Genomic DNA, 20,949 nt, shown 5'->3' on the forward strand with positions numbered 1-20,949 from the left:
CCAAACTACCTTTTTTCACTGTTCTACATGTCCTGCCCTCCACAGCAAAGACCCTGCCCTCCATAACCATAATCAAAGTTATAAACAGGCTCATGACTGGTACTTGCTTAAAACCTCTTTCCTGCTTCACCATTTTTTTCAGTGAGCGAGTGAGAGAGGGGTGGAGAGAGAGAGAGAGAGAGAGAGAGAGAGAGAGAGAGAGAGAGAGAGAGAGAGAGAGAGAGAGAGAGAGGGAGAGAGAGGGAGAGAGAGACAGAGACAGAGACAGAGACAGAGACAGAGACAGAGACAGAGACAGACAGACAGACAGACAGACAGACAGACAGACAGACAGAAAAACAGGGGAGAAAACACAAAATCTTCACTGTGCAAACCAGGCCCTCTGCATCTTGGCTGATGCCAGTGTGTTGTAGCTCCACCAGTACTTACCTATTTTTAGACATTGGATCTATCCTTGCCTTTCTATTTAGAATTCTTTTCAACGAAGGTGCTCTGGCCTGAAAACTCTTCCACCAGTTTACTAAACCACATCCCCACAGATAGCTCTGGCCTCTTCCTCAGTTGAGCTGCAATTGTCTTCTTTATTTTCCCACAATTTTTTATTTTCCTTTAGAATACATATCACTTTAATTACTCCATAACTGATCATAGTAATGGATGGATGTCTGTCTCTCCCTCTGAAAGGCAAGATCCGTGGAGCAGGTTCTATATTTCCCCAGAGCTTAACACAGTGCTTTGCAAATCATACTTGTTCTGTTAAGAATGGTGAGGAATGAATGAGTGAATGTACTTTGATACTACTCTACAAATTTTGCTGGAGGCACTAACATTAAAACATTTATATAGATATTTATTTAAACACTGGAGCACTCTTTCAGCGAAGTGTTACTTGACTTCCCAATCTAAAGTAGCCTCCCCTGCCCTAAACCTGTTTACCACACCATATTTTTTTTTTTAACACTAGAGTGTGAAGTCTGCAGGGCAGGCATTGCATTAGCATTTATTCACGGCTCTGTCCATAACATCTAGCATTTAGCATGTAGGAGGTATGTGGCAAATACTGCTTGAAGGATTGAATGAATGTGTCCATGGACAAGCATTCATTCTTTTCAACACAGAACACTACGTTTTCTAACAGAACTTTCTGCAGTGATGATGGCAACGGTCTACCGGTCTGCACTGTCTAATACTTCTCTCCTGGCCACACATAGGCTACTTGAAAAGTGGCTCATGTGAGCAAGGAGCTTAAGTGTTGAAGGTAATTTTAATGTCTAATGTCTATGGTAGGCCCCAGCCTACCATATTAAATGGTGACGCCCTAGAAAAGATACTTTAGGAAAAGGGTCAGGAAAGGTTTCTCAGAGGCCTATCCTTGTGGAGGTGGGAGAAACAGCCTCTAGGGAGAGGTGAAGGAAAGACACAGTGAGGATGCCTTGCATCTAGACTTTGTCAGTGTTTTGTGAAATGCTATTAACGTTTCTGTTTCCCTTGGGGTAATTTTTTTCCTCTTCAGGTAGTGTTAGCCTGTACTTAGCATAGAGCTACAGTGTAAATGATAGTTATTATACTACATATATTCTATAGGTTATATATGGGATATATATATGGGATATATACACACAGACACCAACACACACACACACACACACACACACACACACACACACACACACACACACACACACACACACACACACACACACACACACCCCCTAGTTGAACCCTCCAGATTTTAAAGAGAGAGTAGCAGGCAGCCAGACCGGGGGTCTTCTACCTGTATAAACTTTCCCTGGGCCCAAGGAAGATAACTAATCTCTTCCTTTAGCAAGGAAGTGATCAAGTGTCTCTCCTTGGACCGTACTTTCCCATAGGGTTCCTCTAAGCTCACAGTGAAGGCAAAGACCACCCCACCCCTTCCAATTTTGTACTCTCCTCATTTCTGTCCATGCGGGCTTATCTGGGCAAGCCCAGAGTGGGTAGGCGGAGGCATTAAAACCTAACAACTCGGCTCCCTCATCTCGGGTACCCTCCCCACCCCCATCAGCCCCCTCAGTTAAAAACGTGCTTGTGGATGATTTCACTTCCTGCAGTCTCTGGGGCTCAGCAGCTCAGAGCCCCTGGCTGCCTCACCGCTGCCCGAGTGAGCTCCCCTGAACGCCCTCTCCTCTCCCCTCATTTCAGGGACGTTGGTCACAAACGAAATAAACACGGATTAAAAAAATTTACTACACCCGTTCCGCCGAGGAACCCTGTAAGCAAGGCACAACAAACAGTCCAGCCACGCGCGCCGGCCTTTCCTGCCCCGCAGTCCCCGCACCAAGTACCGCCAATCACCATTTCCCCGCACCAGGCTGCCAATTCCACGTTCCCTTAATCTCGTTTTCAACCGGGCTACCAGGGTGGCTGCGGCGCAGAGCGGGTCGGGAGCCACGTCGCCCGGCTGCGGGGTGCTGTGTGTGTGTGGTGGGGGGGTCCCCTGCAGTTCCCGGGCCGCGGATGGGAACCCCAGAACAACTGCGGGCCTCCGAGACTGCTAGGCAGGGAGCCCCGAGAGGCGCGGGGCGCAGCCGGTGAAGACAAAGAACCGGCGCCTGCGCCGGCACCCAAACGGCGCTCTTTCCCTCGAGCGTCTACCCCGAAAGACCGGCGGCGCAGGTCTCCGGCCGGCCCTCCAGCTCGATCGGACGGCGGGGACCGAGCTATCCCCTCGCTCCCCACACGCGCGCGGGCTCGGCGGCCCCACAGCGCCCCTCCCTGCCCTTCCGGATGCTCGCTGGGCGTGGGTCCGGGGGTCCGGGGAGGCGTGCGGGGGCCCCCGCGCGGCGCGAGGTGCGGCGCGGGCGCGGGCGGGGCGGGCGCGCGCGGGGCGGGCGCGCGGCGGGACACGTGTGGTGGCGGTGGCGGGGAGGGGGCGGGGGAGCCGGCGCCCGGGGCTTTAAGAAGGTGTGGAGGGGGGCGGGCGCTTTCCCAGGCCTGGCCGAGGGGCGTCGCGCACAGACGGCGGCGGCGGCGCACGGAGGCGGCGGACGACGCGCTGGAGTCGCCCGCGAGCCGCCCGGCCCCGCGCTTCTGTGACCCAAAGTAACTTTGGGGAGGCGCGAGTCTCCCGCGAACTTCCCCCGCGGGACTGCGCTCCCGAACCCGCTCCACGGCGGCCGGCCGGCCGTCCTTCTGGAGAGCCTTCCCTGGGCGCGCGGCTCCTCCGTCCCGGCGAGCCCCCCAAGTGCATGCGAGCGCGGCGCGCGGGGCGCACGGCGGCGGCATGGAGCGCGGCGGCCGGGGCTGGGCGCCGCGGACTCTCCTCCTGGCCGTGGTGCTGGGGGCGACGCTGAGGGCGCGCGCCGCGGCGGGCTACTACCCTCGTTTTTCGCCCTTCTTTTTCCTGTGCACCCACCACGGGGAGCTGGAAGGGGATGGGGAGCAGGGCGAGGTGCTCATTTCCCTGCACATTGCGGGCAACCCCACCTACTACGTACCGGGACAGGAATACCATGGTAGGTACCACGGCATCTCCGTGCCCCGGCCTGCGTCCCGGGGCGCCCGCGGGGCGCAGCTGTCTAATCCCCTTCCCTCTTCCAAGGGGCCATTTAAACAAGAACCATGACAACCCGTCCTCCAGCATTGCACTCTGTCGGGTGTGTGTGTGTGTGTGTGTGTGTGTGTGTGTGTGTGTGTGTGTGTGTGTGTGTGTGTGTGTGTGTGTGTGTGTGCCCGCGCGCGCGAGGGGAGGAACAAAGTTAGTGGAGAATGGAGTGGTGAGTTGGGATTTGTTCTCCACCCCTCACTCACGTCCCTCACACATCTCAAGGGGTGTTGGTACCCAGTGCCAGACAATTCTTGGGGGCCGAGGTCTCTTCCCCTTCGTTCCCAGTTCTGTTTAGACAGCTGCCACATTGAGCAAACCTGTGCATCTCATTCTCTGAACTCCATTCCCTGGATGTCAGACCTTTGTCCTGCTCGAGGGACCTCCTGGTGGGGCCCCGGGTGGCGGCCTGGAGGCGGTGGCAGGGCTCTGCGGACCCCGGCTGGTGACAGATTGATGCGCCGGGGCACCTGGCCGCCCCGCACCGCCTGCCGACCCTCCGCAAAGTTCCCGCCAGGAGCCAGCGCCTGGCCTTCCATCCAGTGCCCAACAGGGCCGCTCCCAGCTCTTTATTCCTTGAAAGTCTCTTGTAAAATGTTAGTAATGGATGTTTTTTTTTTAAGTCCTGACTCCACACTTACTTTTAACATACAGCTTGTTGTGAGAATTGTCTTTGTGGTGTTTATTAATGACTGTCTTTTAGCTGCACAGCTTTAATTTCCAAGAAAGGACTGCAAGGCTCTTATTAAAAGGAAATCCTTTTCGAGGTTAACTATTGTTGAAGAAATAATAGTTCCAAGAAATATTATTTTATCTAGTGCATATATTTTTCATATTTTAGGGTACAGGTCGAGTAAATGGAATATTTTTTAGTCTGTTTTCTGCATTCCTCTTGGGTTTTCTGAATGTTTTGCTCCAGTGAGACTTTTGAGTAGTGATAGGCAGTATTCAGTTAGAATTTTAGCACAAAATTTTATACTCCAGAGTAGAAACTATTGTCTAGTAAGCTAATTTCATAATTTCTGTCTCTAATAGGCTAACAGGTGGTGTTGACATGGCAGAAGGTAATCTCTGAGGAGCTGGTATTTCAGATAGACACACATGTAAACATTGCAAAAATCCTTAAAAAGAGTTTTCTACTTAAAAGCCCCTTTATATCTTTTCTGAAATACCTAGCCTAAATAACTGCATCCAAGAGGTTTAAAACAGTGCTTTTACACTTTTCCTATGGCACGGTGGCAGTCTTGTCTGTGGCAATTCAGGATTAAATTTGGAAAATTAATTTTTTATCACAAGTCCCTTCTTTATCAGAAAGTGCTGACTGCACTCTCTGAGTTATGGGAATCTTTAAATGGAAGGACCAGGCAACAAGATGACAACCCAGATTGAATCCAATGACTGATTGGTTGAGACCTTCTTCCACTTGGCATGACCCTTAGCAAAGTCCTGGCCATGTCAGTAAGGTAGATCAGTGAGCAAAGCCTGGTCTAAGAGGTATAATTGTCATGTGATAGAAGATTGCAAGATGATACACAGCCTTAGTTTCTTCCCAGTCCTTGGAGTGGTCAGGAAAGGAAATCCAATAAAATGCAATATGCTTTCTTTTTCTATAAAGTGAGCAAAAGATTCCTAGATTGACTGCAATCATACCCCTAAATCTTGAAAAAGTGTGATGATAGAAGGTAAGAATAAAGTATAATACTCCTAATTGGTCATGGCAGGGGGTCCCAATGTCCACATCCTCTTCCTGAAGGAGGTAAAAAAATTGAAAGGTAAAGTTATTATATATATTGGAAGGTAAAGTTATAATGCCAGATTTAAAATTCCCGTTAGATGTTTCACCAACATTTTGATTTAGGGATGAACTATAGCTACAGTCCTACAATGAGAGTTTTTCCTTGAAAAATGTTCTACAGGTAGAAGAAATGTTTAACAATGAAATGCTTCCATATGCTTTCTTTCCCTTAGACATTTGGAAATTACTTTTACAAATCAATTACACAGGATTTGCAAGAACAGACTTGCCAGTAGGAAAAGTTAAGCTAATATGTTTGGTGAAGAAAATGGAAGGTCAGTGTGGCCAGAAAGGCTACTTATGAGATCTGTGCAATGTTAGCTTGGGAATTTACAATCTATGTTGAATCTTCTAAATCTTTTAAATGTAGCATTAAGTCAGGAGAAAAATGAGTCTGATTTCCATCAGACTCAGCATTTGGATGAGTTATGTTTGGGGGAAAGAGCTGGTGGTTGTGAGGATTTTCTTTACTTTTTTAAAACTCAAGAATGATTGAGGTAGAGATGCTGTGTATAATAGCACCTAACATAAACCATTGTTGTAGATCACTTAACTGCCCTTTGGCACTCGGATTGTATGAGTTTAGAATAAAAGTGGTTCAAAATTACATGTCCTTTTGTCATATTCACTTCAAGATTTCTACTGAAAATCTTTGACAAAAACAAAGGCAGTAATACAATAGAGAATCATTGCGAGATTCCAACATTAAGTAATAGTATATCCACCTATTTGCAGTTTTGGCAGCTCCATAAATACTGCATGGTTACATGTAATAGGCTTTCTTCTCATAATGAAATGGTTTCATCCGGTATCTCCATTCTCATTTTCCTGTATCTTTTAAACTCTGTTATGTGTGATGCTTTTGGTGGTATTGTTAGGCACAATGAACTATATATTTTCTCTGAATACATCACAGCATAAGAGCTCAGCAAAGAGGCATCCTATGTATGCTGTATTACAAATGCTTCAGGGTTAAAACAGTTTTTCTGAGACACAATCTTTATGATTAATTGTTATTGTTTGTAGAAATTTGAAAATCATAGGAAAATTGAATATGAGAAACTAGAGGTCCAATCAGGTGGCCATTTCTTTTTCCTAGTCACACCCAGCAGTTCACTACTACTTCCCCTAGGGACCTGATCAGTGCTGAGAAACATTTAAAGGTTGAGTTGAAATCTACACCCTTCTCTCACAACCCCTTGCTCACCTCTTCCCTACTGTTTTAGTTTGCAATTCCTCTCACTTTCCTTCAATCAATATATAATGAATGTGGCTTGTCAATGTAAAATTCTCCCATGGTTTTACTTAGTACTTCAGCAAGCTGTTTTTCTCCTTTTTGATTAAAATAAATTTGGTATCATTGGGAAGGCAGATATTATATTTTGGGATAGAAATCCCTTTAAATACTCCTGAGTTCATATTAAATTGCTCACTCACAAACTGGTTTTACTCAGTCTCTATGAGAAAGATGAGACTAGACATTAGGAAAATATAGCTTATGAAAGCCAAACTGAGAGAGGTAAAAGACATTTGCCTGAATAAATGGCTTTAGAATTCTTGTTAACACAGAAGGAAAAAGTGAGGAAGCATTTTATAAACTATGAGAAATACACTGTGAAATATCAATGGAATTGCTGGGAGGGATGTTAGGCAGGGAAGGGAGGAGGGAGAGAACAACCTTTCTCTGCCTTAAGCAGAAATGAAGAGGTGATAAGGTGATATGCTTAAAAGGGAATTTCATTGTATTTTGTAAACCCAGCAGCATTATTGGTAGTCTTTCATTCTACACTTCTACTCTTTATTTAAAAAATGATAGTGGGGAGAAAGGAGAATCAATTTCCTATCACTAAAACTGAACATTTACCTTGAGAAAGGTATAATCAAGGCACTTTATTGTAACAATTGACAGTATTACTGTTGTAGACACATGTGTTCTCAAGTCAACTGGTTGCTATTTAAAGATCCCTGTTCAAAGGCAGTGCATTGTAGTAACTTTTCAAACATAGGAATGACATTATTTTTGAGAACATACTTCAGATTTAATTTCTTTCAGAACAATGATCTTATTATTTGAATTAAATTAACTATGCTTTCAACCAGGCATATGCTTGTATATGTCTTACATTCTAGAATCAGCATATTTAAACTGTTAGAACTGTTTGTCATATATAATTTATAAGTGCAGCTGCATCCGGCTTATATACAACTATGAAAATTGGGCATTTTAAGACATCTTGCTGTACTTGTCACATATTTCTTTCTTTGTCTCTGCAATTTATTCCAAACATATTTTACTGATATGGTTCAGAGTGTTGCTGAAATAATATAAATCTTGCCTCATACAGTTTATATGCTCTGTGAGTTTCAATTCCAATCTTGTATGAAAAAAAGTCAGCTCTTCAGAATTATATTGTAAAACATCCATTAAGGTAGAAACTTCATTCATAGTACACATTGCTTAAATAACTCCTGACAATTTTGTGAATCTTTATTTTAAATTATTAAATTAATTTTCATTAAAATATTAATAAAATATGAAAGCTGTACTGTTATAGTCATCAGATTTTTTGGTAGAATTTTCTTGCTTGTTCCAATAATTGCTTTTTCTTGTTCTTTTCTTTTTCATTTATTTTTTTATAGGGTAGGTACTAGAGTTCTACTCAGGGCTTCTCCCTTGCTAGGCAGGAGCTCTCCCACTGACTGATACCACTAGCTCATTGTTTTATTTTTTAAAAAGAACATGTATATATATACATATATATCATTATATATTATTTATTTATTTGACGGTCCTGGGGTTTGAACTCGGGCCTGGGCACTGCCCTAAGCTTCTTTGTGCTCATTGCTAATGCTCTAACACTTGAGCTACAGTACCTTCTCTGGCTTTTTCTGAAAGCCTGGCTATGATGGATATTTAACATTTTAAAGTCAATGGTACTGACTAAAAATTTTTCACAAATTAATTCAAATGAATATATCTAAAAGCCTGATCTCCTTTTTTATTCTCATGAGAACTGGTCAACTTAATAGGAGCCTGATATCAATTATTTAGGAGAGGTTGCATATTAATTGGCTATTTTTCTGATGATTTAAGAGTTTCTTAGAGTAATTATAATTAATTGCCTTAATTATGACTTTAATTTTCACAAGTACTTTCTGATATATAACCTTTTGTTTCAAATAGCCTTTACATTTGAATAAAATGAATTGACTGACCAGGACCTTCAGAACATTCACATTTAAAGGACTTGTTTAAGCTGGGCACCTGTGACTCACGCCTAGCTACTCAGGAGGCTGAGATCTGAGAATCATGGTTTGAAACCAGCCAGGGCAGAAAAGTCCCATAAAACTCTTATCTCATTAATCACTCAAAAACCAGAAGTGGTGCTATGGCTCAAGTGTGGTAGAACACTACTAGTCTTGAGTACAAGAGGCTCAGGGACAGGGCCCTGAGTTCAAGCCCCACACTGACAAAACAAAAATAAAAGATTTTTATATATATTCACAGAAATATAAAGTTGTTTATGCCTTAAAGAAAACATGGGTCATCCTATATCAATGAGGAAAAGAAAGTAAGAGTGCATTAGAGTAAAATGGAAAGATTCATTATGAACAGAGAAGTGTCTGAATACTGATATAACATATACAAATGAAGTACATTTATTTAAATTGTTTCAAGAACATTGATCTATTCCCTCTACTTGATTTTATAATCATTTAGAAAATAAATAAGTACGTTGTTTAATTTCAATCTCATCCGATTTAATTTTTTTGTCCCCAGTATTAGGGTTTGAACTCAAGGCTTCATGCTTGCTAGGAAGGCACTGTGGTACTTGAACCATGTTTCTAACACTTCATATTCTATTTTTTTTAGATAAGGTCTTGCTTTTTGCCTGAGACAGCCTGGACTGTAATCCTCCTGTTTATGCTTCCTACATAACTAGGATGACAGGCATGTACTGCAATGCCAAGTTATTGGTTGAGATGGGACCCTGTGACCATTTTTGCCCTGACTGGCTTCAAATCATTATCCTCCCAATCTCACATCTCTGGCTTCTGAGCTAGGATTCTGGATGTGAGCCATAAGACCTGGATCAATTTCAAACTATGTAATTTTAATCTCATCAACTTTAAGCAAAAAATGTTTACAGCACAAATACACTATATATGTTTATATGTATTCTGTATTTCTAGTTGAAATACAGAGATAATGTATTTTAAAAAATAATTGTTGCTCTCAGGATGTTCCCATGAAGTGATCTCCTTTTAGTGTCAGTTGTGTAATAGAGAGTAATTTTTGTGTGTAGAGAGTAATTTTCACTATGGTTACCTGTCACAACCAGCTCATTGAAAGCAGAGCTTCTAAAGGATTGGATACTGTCCCTGTTGGTTAATCAGTTACTTTAAATATGTTTACTTCTTGCAAACAATACATAGCATTTTCTTTCTGGGTTTTTTTTTTGGTGTGTTGTTTTGTTGTTCTATTTTTGGTAGAACCCAGCTTTAGCAAATGTTTTGAGGATTATGTGTGTAGGGGAATCAATATAAAAGTGCAAATGTTGATTTGAAGTATAGGATATAGCCCTTCACAGATAAAACCCTAATTTTTCTTTAATGATGAATTTGTTTTCCTTAAAAACAAAGAAAAAAAAGAACTTTAGTGGGATGTGAGTGGCTCATGTCTGTAATCCTAGCTACTCAGGAGGCTGAGATCAGAGGATTGTGGTTTGAAACCAGCCTGGTCAGGTAAGTCCAAGAGACTCATTTCCAATTAATTACCAGAATAAATAAAGCCAGAAGTCCCGAAGTGGAGCTATGGCTCAAGTGGTAGAGTACTAGCCTTGAGCAAAGAATCTCAGGGACAGTGTGCTGGCCCTGAATTTAAGCCCCAGGACACACACACACACACTCTTTCTCTGTCTCTCTCTGTGTCTCTCTCTTTCTGTCTCTCTCTCTTTTTCTCTCTCTGTCTCTTCTCACACACACATTCTCTTTCTCTCTGTTTCACACACACTCCACTTTATTTTAGAAACAAAGTACAATTTTACTGATTAAATAACTTTGTAAAGTATAGAAAAACCAACAAATGTTTAAACTAGTGCTGATTTTTGATGTATGCTGACTGTTGCCTACAAACTATGGACCCTGAGAAGGAATGATGCCAATTTACAATGAGTGCTTTATGCAGTGACTCTCTGCCTTTCTACTTTGCCTGCCTCTCTTTCCTTTTGGACCTTGTCTGATCTTTTCTTTGGTTTCTCTCTCTCCTCTCAGTTTTCACAGTGCCTGTTCTCTCTTCTTCTTCCCACTCTGTATCACTGGGTTCTACTTTCCCCTTTCCTCCACCTTTCTTTTTCCTACTTTGCAATTGGTTTTATTTCTTCTCATTTATGTCTTCCATTTAGATTTCTCTTTGCTAATTCTTTACTCATTTTTCTATGCCTTCTTACATGAAAAGTGTCATTATATTTATATCATGGACTATATTCATTGGAAATTTGCAATAACTAAGGTGGATAAGTAATCTTGTATGATGCTATATTAAAACATCATTTTTAACTTTCTTTGACATTACTTTGTCCATTCAAAAATTTTGGGTTAGGGGCTGGGAAGGTGGCTCAGTGGTAGAGTGCTTGCCTTGTATGCATGAGGCTCTGGGTTCGATTCCTCAACACCACATAAGCAGAAAAAGACGGATTGGTCCTGTGGCTCAAGTGGTAAAGCGCTCACGTTGAGCTGAAGAGCTGAGGGACAGTGCCCAGGCCCAGAGTTCAGGCACCACGACCCGCCAAAAAAAAAAAAAAAAAATTAGGTTAGTTATTCCCAGTAGAAAAGTGTTTCCTTGCTCCTCTATTGTAAAATTTGTCAGAACTTTCATGTTTGTTGTCATTTAGCTCTAAATGAGCTGCTTTCCTGTCTTTTATGGGTTCAAAGCAGAATCTGAAGTGAAGGTAAGTTCTGACTCCCCAAGCGATATCCCTGGTCCCCTGTTTTCTCATTTCTTATTTCTCCTGTCTTATTTCAGAGTTAGTCTTTTTTTTTTTTTTTTTTTTTTTTGGTCATGGGGCTTGAACTCTGGGCCTGGGCACTGTCCCTTAGCTCTTCAGCTCAAAGCTAGTGCTCTACCACTTGAGCCACAGTAACACTTACGGTTTTCTGAGTGGTTTGTTGTAGATGAGAGTCTCATGGTCTTTTGTGCCCAGGCTAGCTTTGAACTGCAATCCTCAGATCTCAGCCTCCTGAGTAGCTAGAATTACAGGCAGGAGCCACCAGTGCCTGGCAAGTTAACAGTTCTTAAACAAGGAGATATACAGGGTGTAAGGAAGACAATAGGTGTTTACTATGTAGTAGTTATCACCATTTGATACAGTTATCCTACTTGAGATAAGGAAAGCATGTTCAGATAAGAGCCAGTTACCCCTGGTACATTTGGTGCCTTGCTGATAACATGGCACATTTCAATGGAAGTTCCATTGGGTATATATATTGAGAGGGGTCAAAAATCTAGAGAAACATCCATTTTTATCATGAAGTATGTATGATGAGGAAAGCCTTCCTATCCAAAATTTATTTATGACTTCTCTGCAATTATATTGGCATTAGTGATTATAGTTTTGTATTTTTGTTTTTTGTTTTGCTGGTCCTAGGACTCAGTCTGGCTCTGTCCCTGAGCCTCTCTGTGCTCACAGCTAGAGCTCTACCACTTGAACCATAGTGCCACTTTCAGCTTTTTCTTTTTTTTTTTTTTTGGGTCCGGTTGTGGGGCCTGAACTCTCAGCTCTTCAGCTCAAGGCTAGCGCTCTACCACCTGAGCCACAGCGCCACTTCCGGCTTTTTTCTTTTTGCTTATGTGGTGCTGAGGAACCAAACCCAGGGCCTCAGGCATGCAAGGCAAGCGCTCTACCACTGAGCCACCTTCCCAGCCCTCAGCTTTTTCTGAGTAGACTATTGGAGATAAGGGTCTCATGGACTTTTTTGCCAGAGCAGGAAAGCTTGGGCAGGCTGGCTCTGAACTGTGATCCTCAGATCTTAGCCTCCTGAGTAGCTAGGATTACTGGTATGAGCTACTGGTGCCCAGCTGTCCTTTAGCTTTTTAGCACTCTAGGACTCTACCATTACAGTCACAGCTACATTTCCAGCTTTTATGGGATTAATTGGAGATGAGTCTCAAGGACATTTTTTGCAGCGGCTGGCTTTGAACCTTTATCTTCATATCTCAGCCTCTGGAATAGCTAGAAATACAGTCTTTATAGTTTTTATTAAAAAAAAAAACACTTTGGTTAATTTAACCAATTTCCAATCCATACCTTCTTGTTCATGTTAGTTGATGTTTGGGAAAAATAACTAAAATGTGTGTGTGTGTGTGTGTGTGTGTGTGTGTGTGTGTGTGTGTGTGCGTGCGCACGCGTGTGTGTATGTGTTTAGTCAGTAGTCTAGAAAGATGCTAGGAGATAGAAATCAGTTTAATATATTTTATCAAATGTTATCAGTGTTTCTACAGCCCTCTGTAAAAATTTTAAAATGTAACTTTAGTGGAGTTAAAATTGAAACAGACTGATTTTGTTAGTAAACCCACTGTTGACCAGATCAAAAGATAGACTAGAAAAACTTAAATCCTGAAGTGGTCAGGTGGTTAACTTGAAGTCTAATTCATTTACAAGAAAAAAAATACACTAGTCAAATAAAGAAGTTGATTGACTAGAACATTCTGTCTACTGTTGCAAAATTGATATGTATAGGCAAATAACTACTAAATTATAGGAAAGTACAAGTTTAGGTAATCTTAATGGAATATCCCACAATTTATGTTTCTTTCACAAAACTCAAGTCAGATTATCTGGTTGGCATCTTTTTCCTAGGCAGTATTGAAAGAAGTTTTTTCTTCTAAGAAATCATGATACCTCATATAAAGGTATACATTAATGGTTGTATACCCAAACATACTTTTATTTTGGTTTTTATTTTACTTTGATATAGGGTCTCACTACGTAAGCCAGGCTTGTCTTGGCATCATAATCTCCTTGCTTCAGGGTTCTGAGTGCTAGGACTACAGAAATGTTCTACTATACTTTGCCTGGAAGTCCCATTCTTACTGATAAAGTTCAGATCAACTTTGTGTCCTGTTAAACATACTTGTATTTAAGGCTTTCTGTAGCTCCATGTAATTCGATGAGGTGAAGTGAAAAAGGAGATTTTTAAAAACTATTCATCAGGTACTTACTTTTGACTTACCTTACTACTTCTAACAGCTAGGAGGTAATACAGTTATCCTGTAACCCTGAAGATAATGGTGCAGGGGATTGTAGATCAGAAGTTTAGAGGGTCTGAGCCTTTATTTGCATCTTTAGGCAGCTATACAAGCCTTCTCTTTTTGCTCAGTTATACTTCTTGTATCAAGATCTGAATTGGTCTGACCTGCTTTTGGTAACCTTAATGGAACTAAGATATTTCATACCCACTATTAAAGAAATATGTTTCAAGCATTCCTTAATGTATAGCTATTTCTGTAGGTTACAAAGAATAGTGTATTATCTGTTGACTTTGAGAAGGTGACCTATGCCTGTTTTTATAGAGTTTCTTATACCCTGAGAATTCATGCTTTTTAGTTTCCTCACTGAACTTTTATTTCCTGACACTCCTATCTCTCTAAAATGCAGTGTCACCATATGTAAATCCTGTTGACATTTAAAGCAAATGTGAGTTCTGCCCTAGCCTTAACCTTGTTTGTGATGGCGGGCTCATCTTCTAGGACCAAATTCAAGCTTGTCAGTTCTCTTGTTTGTTTCATATCGACAGAGGAAACAGACATCCCAGTTGTACCTGCAGGAACATGCAATATTTTATTTAGTTTACACTACCATTGTTGTAAATGTTCAGATGTCCTATGATCATAGCTCCAGTTCTTTACACCCTTCCTTTTCTTGCACAAACACTTCCTCATTTTTATCCTGCAAAAGATGTTCTATGTCTAGGGGTTGTGATAGAGTAATATAAGGAAATAAATTGTTTCTCAGCGTGCAAAAAAAAAAAAAAGTGGAGTCACATTCCAAACATAGGTCCTATCTGAGAAAATACAATTCAGAGTTTCTGAGTAATTATCTACAATTATAATAATAGAAGAACCCAAAAGAGTTTAATATATGCCAGGCACTGGACTAAATGCCTTACATATATTAACTCATGGAATGCTCACAAAGTTTTCTTGAAGTATATAGTTATGAATCCCTTTTATGAATGCACAAAATGAGTCACATTGACGTAAGTGTTGTTTCATCCAAGATTTAAAAAAGGTATTATTTGGGAGTTTTTATTCCATTTTGATCTAAAAGTAACAACAATTTTGTACATTTAATTTTGATAATGTTGTTTACTTCAGGCAAGGAAAAATACTACATAATCAAGGTCACTTCAACCATGAGGAAAAAGTAAAAGCTAATTTTATTACTGAAAAGAAAGATTGCAAAATAAGCTAGAAATCCATGTCAAACATGGCTGGAGTTTCCTAAATTCATAGTTTTTTGATTAGATATGCTGTTACAGAGCATGGGAAAGTTACCATGTAATATATATATTTGCCTAGAACAGTTAACATGTATGTTGACAAATTGCAAACAAAAGTTTTGCATAAATGTATTTTTAACATTTTGATAATTTCAGTTTTATTAAGATAGTAAGGTAAACAGTAAATCTGTTCTCCTCTAATGTAACTTAAATAGGACCTGAATATGATAGGAGAATTAGAAATTTAGGTGGAGAGAGCCATTTAAAAAGCTACTATCAGCCTGCACAGTTTGGTGACAGAGGGGTATGCCAGGGTATTACAGCTGTGTACAATAGAAATCGACTTTGGCTAACTTGAGTTTAAGGTGTTAATAGAGGTAGATAGATTTGGAAGGAAAATCTATACATTACAATTAGAAATGATGCTACTGTCTCCAGGAGCAGGGAGTGGTCAAGTGCTGAAGGCATCTTTTTCTGGCCAAATCTTTTCTGTGTCATTGAATTTTACCAAACTCTTAGTGGCTTATTTGGGCTTATTTGTCATTCATACTTGTGTAGCCTAAAAGTTGACTTAGTTGCTTTCATAGTTGTGTTAAAAAGTCTCATTCTCTTTTCAAAGTTTCCCAATGTAGTACAGATTTCTTGTCTGTACAGGGTCCAGATTCTCAGAGATGCTGGCTGCTGTTCTTCACTTCAGACCACCAAGAATCTTGTACTCATCACCCTGTAGGGAATATCAAAGGTAAAGAAGAGAGCGCATGCCTCTGCATTCCATATCATTTTTGAGAAACTATCTGTAGTCACTAGGAAAATGCAAAAATGTTTCTCTCAGTCAGCTTACTAGGACCAAGGCAGAACTTGTCACCGTGCATCAGCCCCTTGCCCTGACATACTTTGATCACCTGGCTTTGTGCTCTTTGCATTTCTTCCAACCTCTCTGACAGCTGCTTTTAGCCTCCTTTGCTATCTCTTCCTCTCTTCTTTCTGACTTTAAACCCAGGATGCCATCTTTTCTTCTTTTCACTTTTTTATCTATCCTTTCTTGCTAAAGATGTCATCCATTCTAATGCTTTAAGTACCATCTAATGCTGGAGACTTCCAAACAACTCTTTCTTATGCCTACCTACTACCCCTTACTGCCTACCTACCTGTCCACCTCCCCTTGGCTGTCTGGCAGCTTCTTGTCTGTCTGTCCATTGATATTCCTTCACTAGCTCCTTCTTGAGTCTCCCCGACTCTGTTTCAAATCAGTCTCGGTAACTGTTTAGTCCCAAGTCTTTTTATATCTGCTTTATTGCTAAGTGCTGTCAGCTATGTATTATAACACTCAGAATCTGCCCTTTCCATGGCTACCTCTCATCTAAGTATGACAGCAGGCTTCTCATCATTTTCCTCATGTCAGTCCTTTATTCTAGTCTTAAAGCAGTAGACTGAGTTATCTAGTTAGAATCAAGATTTATTCATATTTTCCCCTTCCCCCACTCTCTCCTTTCTTCTTTGTTCCCTTCCTTATTCCCCTTCCTTTCTTGCCATACCTGGGCTTGAACTGTCACTCTCATTTGTTTTTTTTTTTTTTGTTTTTTGTTTTTGGCTCATAGTGGTAGTCTATCACCTGGCCTGAGCCTTTACTTCCAGCCTTTTTGCAAGTTAATTGGAGATAAGTGTCTGTGGGATTTGTCTTCCCAGGCTGGTTTTGAACCTTGATCTTCAGATTTCAGCCTCCTGAGTAGATAGGATTACTGGTGTGAGCCATCAGTTTTTTGTTGTTGTTGTTGTTGTTGTTGTTGTGGGGTTTTTTGCTTTGTTTTGTTTTGTTTTGTGTTTTGGTCATAGGGCTTGAACTCTGGGCCTGAGTGCTGTCCCTCAGCTCTTCAGCTCAAGGCGAGCACTCTACCACTTGAGCTACAGCGCCACTTCCGGTTTTCTGGTGGTTTATTGGAGTTAAGAGTTTCACAGACTTTCCTGCCGGGGCTGGCTTTGAACAACAATCCTCAGATCTCAGCCTCCTGAGTAACTATCATGAGCCACCAGTGCCTGGTTGAGCTATCAGTTGTTTTTTTGTTTTTTTGTTTTTTTGTTTTTTTTTTTTTATAATTGTGAAAATACTGTATAGAAGGCAAGATAATGGGTACATTTCTTATCAAGCATTGTTGCCTCCTCCTTTGTTTCCCCTTCCCATCCCTTCTCATCTTCTCCCCCCTCTTCCCCCCACCAAAGTTGTAAAGTTTGTTTTTCGACATAACGATTTGTACATCTCATTGTTGCAATGGGTCCACCTGTATCCCTATTTAAACGATTTGTTTTTTCCCTTCCCCTCCACAAATTATACCAACATCAAATACAGTGAAAACAGGGGTTATACCGTGGGGAAGGGACATACACAGCAACAAAGAAATCATCTTATAAATATGTTAAAAGCATGAAAGAAAAAAAATTTGAATACTTACCTTGGGTTTCACTTCACCTAACATCAACTTACCTGACCTTTTCTGCTTGTACTTACTTTTCTTATACAAAGCAACTACTGCACAAACATCCCTTGTCATCTTGTTATCTCAGGGACCAATAAACAAAATTCATAGTTTGAATATGGTAATTTTATCTGTCTTTTTTTCCTCCCTATTTCTATAAGAAAAAGATAACATTTTTGGTATGGCCTACAAGACCCCATGGTACACAGCTCCTCTGCTTCTTTTCATTTTTTTAAATTTTATTTTATTGTAAAGATGCTGTACAGAGGGGTTACAGTTACATGAATAAGACAATGAGTACGTTTCTTGTCGAGCATTGTTATCTGACTGCACAATTTATTACTGTCTTCTTACTCCTCTATAGAAACCATTATAGCTTCTTTTTTGTTCTTCAAATACATTAGGGAGTCAGTCCCATCTCAAGGCCTTTGAGCTTACAATTCCACTGTTTGGCATTCACTTCCTTACTTAGCCTCAAGCTTGTTCTCTTCCCAATTCAGGTTGTATTCATATGTCACCTCATTGAGCTCCTTCCTGACTATAGTATTCAAAGCCGTAGTCTTTTTTCCTGGTACTCAGATCCCCATTGATTGCTTTATTTCTCTTTATAAAGTGTCTACCGTATGACAGGTACTACAACATTTTTATTTAATGAACCAGTGAACAAAAATAGCACTTGAAATCCCTGCTAGAGTTATAATTGTCTAAAAGTGATTAATTCCAAAATAAAGTAATTGAGGTCATTTATGAAGATGAATTTATAAGCATAGTTTTCTAAATTTTATCTTTTAAAATTCATGATAACAATACTTTTAGAAAACCTGAAAACCATTTTTCTACTTTCCCATCCTGTAAACTTACCAAGTTCTCATGACTTATGTCATAGATACAAGGCTATTTATAGTGGTTTGTTGGACTTTTACTTTAACTATATGTTAGCATATCCAAAAAGTTCTCATAGCAATTAGTGACTACAGTTATTAATAGAAACTATAATAGATTTTAAGTACTTATTCCCAGAAGCTCCTCTACGCTGTACCATAAATAAATGGAGCAATCTTGATGAATGGGTAGCTAGTTTATATTTAAATTTTCATCTGAGTGAAAATAAACAGTGAGAGGAACAGAAACTAAAATAACTCGGCTCCAAACTCAACAGATATGCAACAACCTGGCAGCAAATACATAAAAATAGAAACTAAGAAACAAAAACAAAATTACAAAAAATCTCTATCTTTGAAGAGACATCTACGTTAGCAGTGAGGAGTGTATAGGACAGACAGCAGCTGCAAATTCCACTTCTTGATATTCTACATGTTGAGAGCTCCGGTGGCTCCAAACTTAAAATATCATCATGAATATTTCCAAGAGTTGTTAATGAGAACCACTCAAGTTTTATAGATAAGAAAGAAAAAAATCTAGCATATTTTAAAACATATTTGGGTATTTTAAATTTTGAGCCTTTGAAATCAGAGGAGATATAACTAGAGATTTGTGTTGATAGATGACACAGGTTCAGGAAACAGACTGGTGGTGAATTTCCTTCCAAGCTTTGTACTTCCAAGCTGTGTGGCCCAGTGACCTCACTTGTTTGTATATCAGGCTTTGTGGCTTTGAGCCAATGACTTTACCTTTTCAGTTAAATCCTTTACTTTTTCACTTTAAGGTTCTGCTTTTCAGTGTTGATTTGAAGAGTTCTTTAATAATAGTAATCCCTTGTAATATTTAAGTATCTTTCCAGTTTTGCCTTTTTCTTTTAATTTTTATGTAATAAATATAGATCTATAACACAAGGTTTAATGCAACAGTATTTAAAATCAGACAAATGTTGGTTCTAGAGTTGGCTCTGCTAATTTTTTTTCTTGGTAGTTCACATTATTTATGGTAGTTATAGCCTATACAATCTCTGAGAATACTGAATAAATACTGTACTACTCGAAGAAATTTAGAAATAGGTTCTTGCAAGCCCCTGGTCGTATCTTCATCAACTGATTGATTAGTGCATTTCTATTTACAGAGACTTAAAGACATATTTTTGGCCCATTAACATTGAACTCACAGTCAATTGCATAAATGTATGCTCTCTGTGAGCAGCAGCAAAGATTTCTTATATTTATATCTTCCACATTGTACTTGAGTCTATTTTACATAGTAAAATCATCACAGAAAAGCAAAACATGCAAAATGTGTGGCAACAAATATATTACAAAAAGACATTTATTGTATATGAGCTTAAAGGAGAAGGCAGGCTTATTTAACTTCAGTTAAGGGACACAAATATTTTTGTCATTCTTTGTGCACATGTTCCCAAGTGACTAAGAAAGCAACATGAGTACTGGTTTTAGAGTCACTAGTATATTTACCAAGAAGGAACTGGCTCATAGGGATGCACTGTGCACATTGATGTAAAAGTTACTTAACCTGACCCCCAATTCAACAGTGAAACCCACTAGACACTACCTTGGCAATGAACTATACAACTTGGTGGGGAGGGAAGTTAGGAGGGAAAAAACTGGGATAGAATGAAGGAGGGAGTAACACTGTTCAAAAGGAAATGTACTTGTTACCTGACATGTGACTATAATCCTTCTGTACATCACCTTTACGATAAAATTTAAGAAAATCTTAAAAATGACTTACCCTCTCTAACAAAAGTACCCTTTCTTTATCTGTAAAATGAAGACTTCCTTCTGTGATCTCATCACAGACTTGGAAAATGTTAAAGTGGCTTTGGTGTTGTTGTATGGATTCTGTACTATAAATGGAGACCATCAGATTACAAGCACATTTTCATATTTTTTCCTCTTAATACTTTTACTATGTGTTTAACTCAAGTTCATATGAAATTCACTTATGTATAAGAAAAGCAATACTAGCTTAACTTTTTCCCTATATGTTCTGCCACATTCCCAGTAGCATTTATTATTTATCTAGTTTTCTTCCTTTCCTTTTTCTTTGTGGTGCTAGATATTGAATTAGAGCCTTACAGATGCTAGGGAAGCACTCTCTCACCAAACCACATTCCCAGCCTGTTCTCTAATTCTTTAGTGTTAAGTGTACATTTTATGATTGGCAATTTCCGTTTTGTAGAAATGTTTTTTATCTCTGTATCTAGATACCTTATTGAATTCTCTAGATATTTTCACAAATAATTTCAGGGTTGCTTTTGTCCCATCTGTTCAGGAAGTACTTTGAAGACATTTGAGATGAATACAACAGTTTAGAGGAAAAAGGCAGATTGTATGTAAATCAGAAAGGCTTCACAGCAACTTAATGTTAGATCTTGCGGAATAATTTTCATTTCTTTAGGTCACTTGGGAAAGAAATTTTAGAGTTCTTTAATTAGAGGAATTTTTAAGAACTCAGATTATTAATCTTAAATCGTATCTTTTGTAATTACAAATTCCTTAGCTTTATGAATGGGAAATAAGGGTAGGAGGAATATGAAGGACAGATCTCATGTAGCAGCAGCAATATTTGAGCATTTGTTATATGCTAAATCTTTCCTTTAACCTTTTGTGGAAATAGAACCTTCTGAGTCAGATGTTACTGTCATTCCCTATGTATAGCTGGCTTATGGAGGTACAGAGGCGTGAAAT

At 39.9% G+C, this 20,949-nt stretch overlaps 1 protein-coding gene across 1 annotated transcript in view; it reads left to right on the top strand.

Annotated features, from left to right (window-relative positions):
• Positions 1–3,262: 3,262 nt before the first annotated feature.
• Positions 3,263–20,949, top strand: part of Reln (reelin) — a 458,334-nt gene continuing 440,647 nt past the window's right edge. The window contains exon 1 of the mRNA XM_069996300.1: positions 3,263–3,494. Coding sequence (XP_069852401.1) covers positions 3,263–3,494 — 232 coding nt within the window. The remainder of the gene's footprint in view (positions 3,495–20,949) is intronic.

Source organism: Dipodomys merriami, unplaced genomic scaffold, assembly GCF_024711535.1.
Source record: "Dipodomys merriami isolate MVZ:Mamm:240054 unplaced genomic scaffold, mDipMer1.0.p SCAF_5, whole genome shotgun sequence".
Classification (NCBI taxonomy): Eukaryota; Metazoa; Chordata; class Mammalia; order Rodentia; family Heteromyidae; genus Dipodomys; species Dipodomys merriami.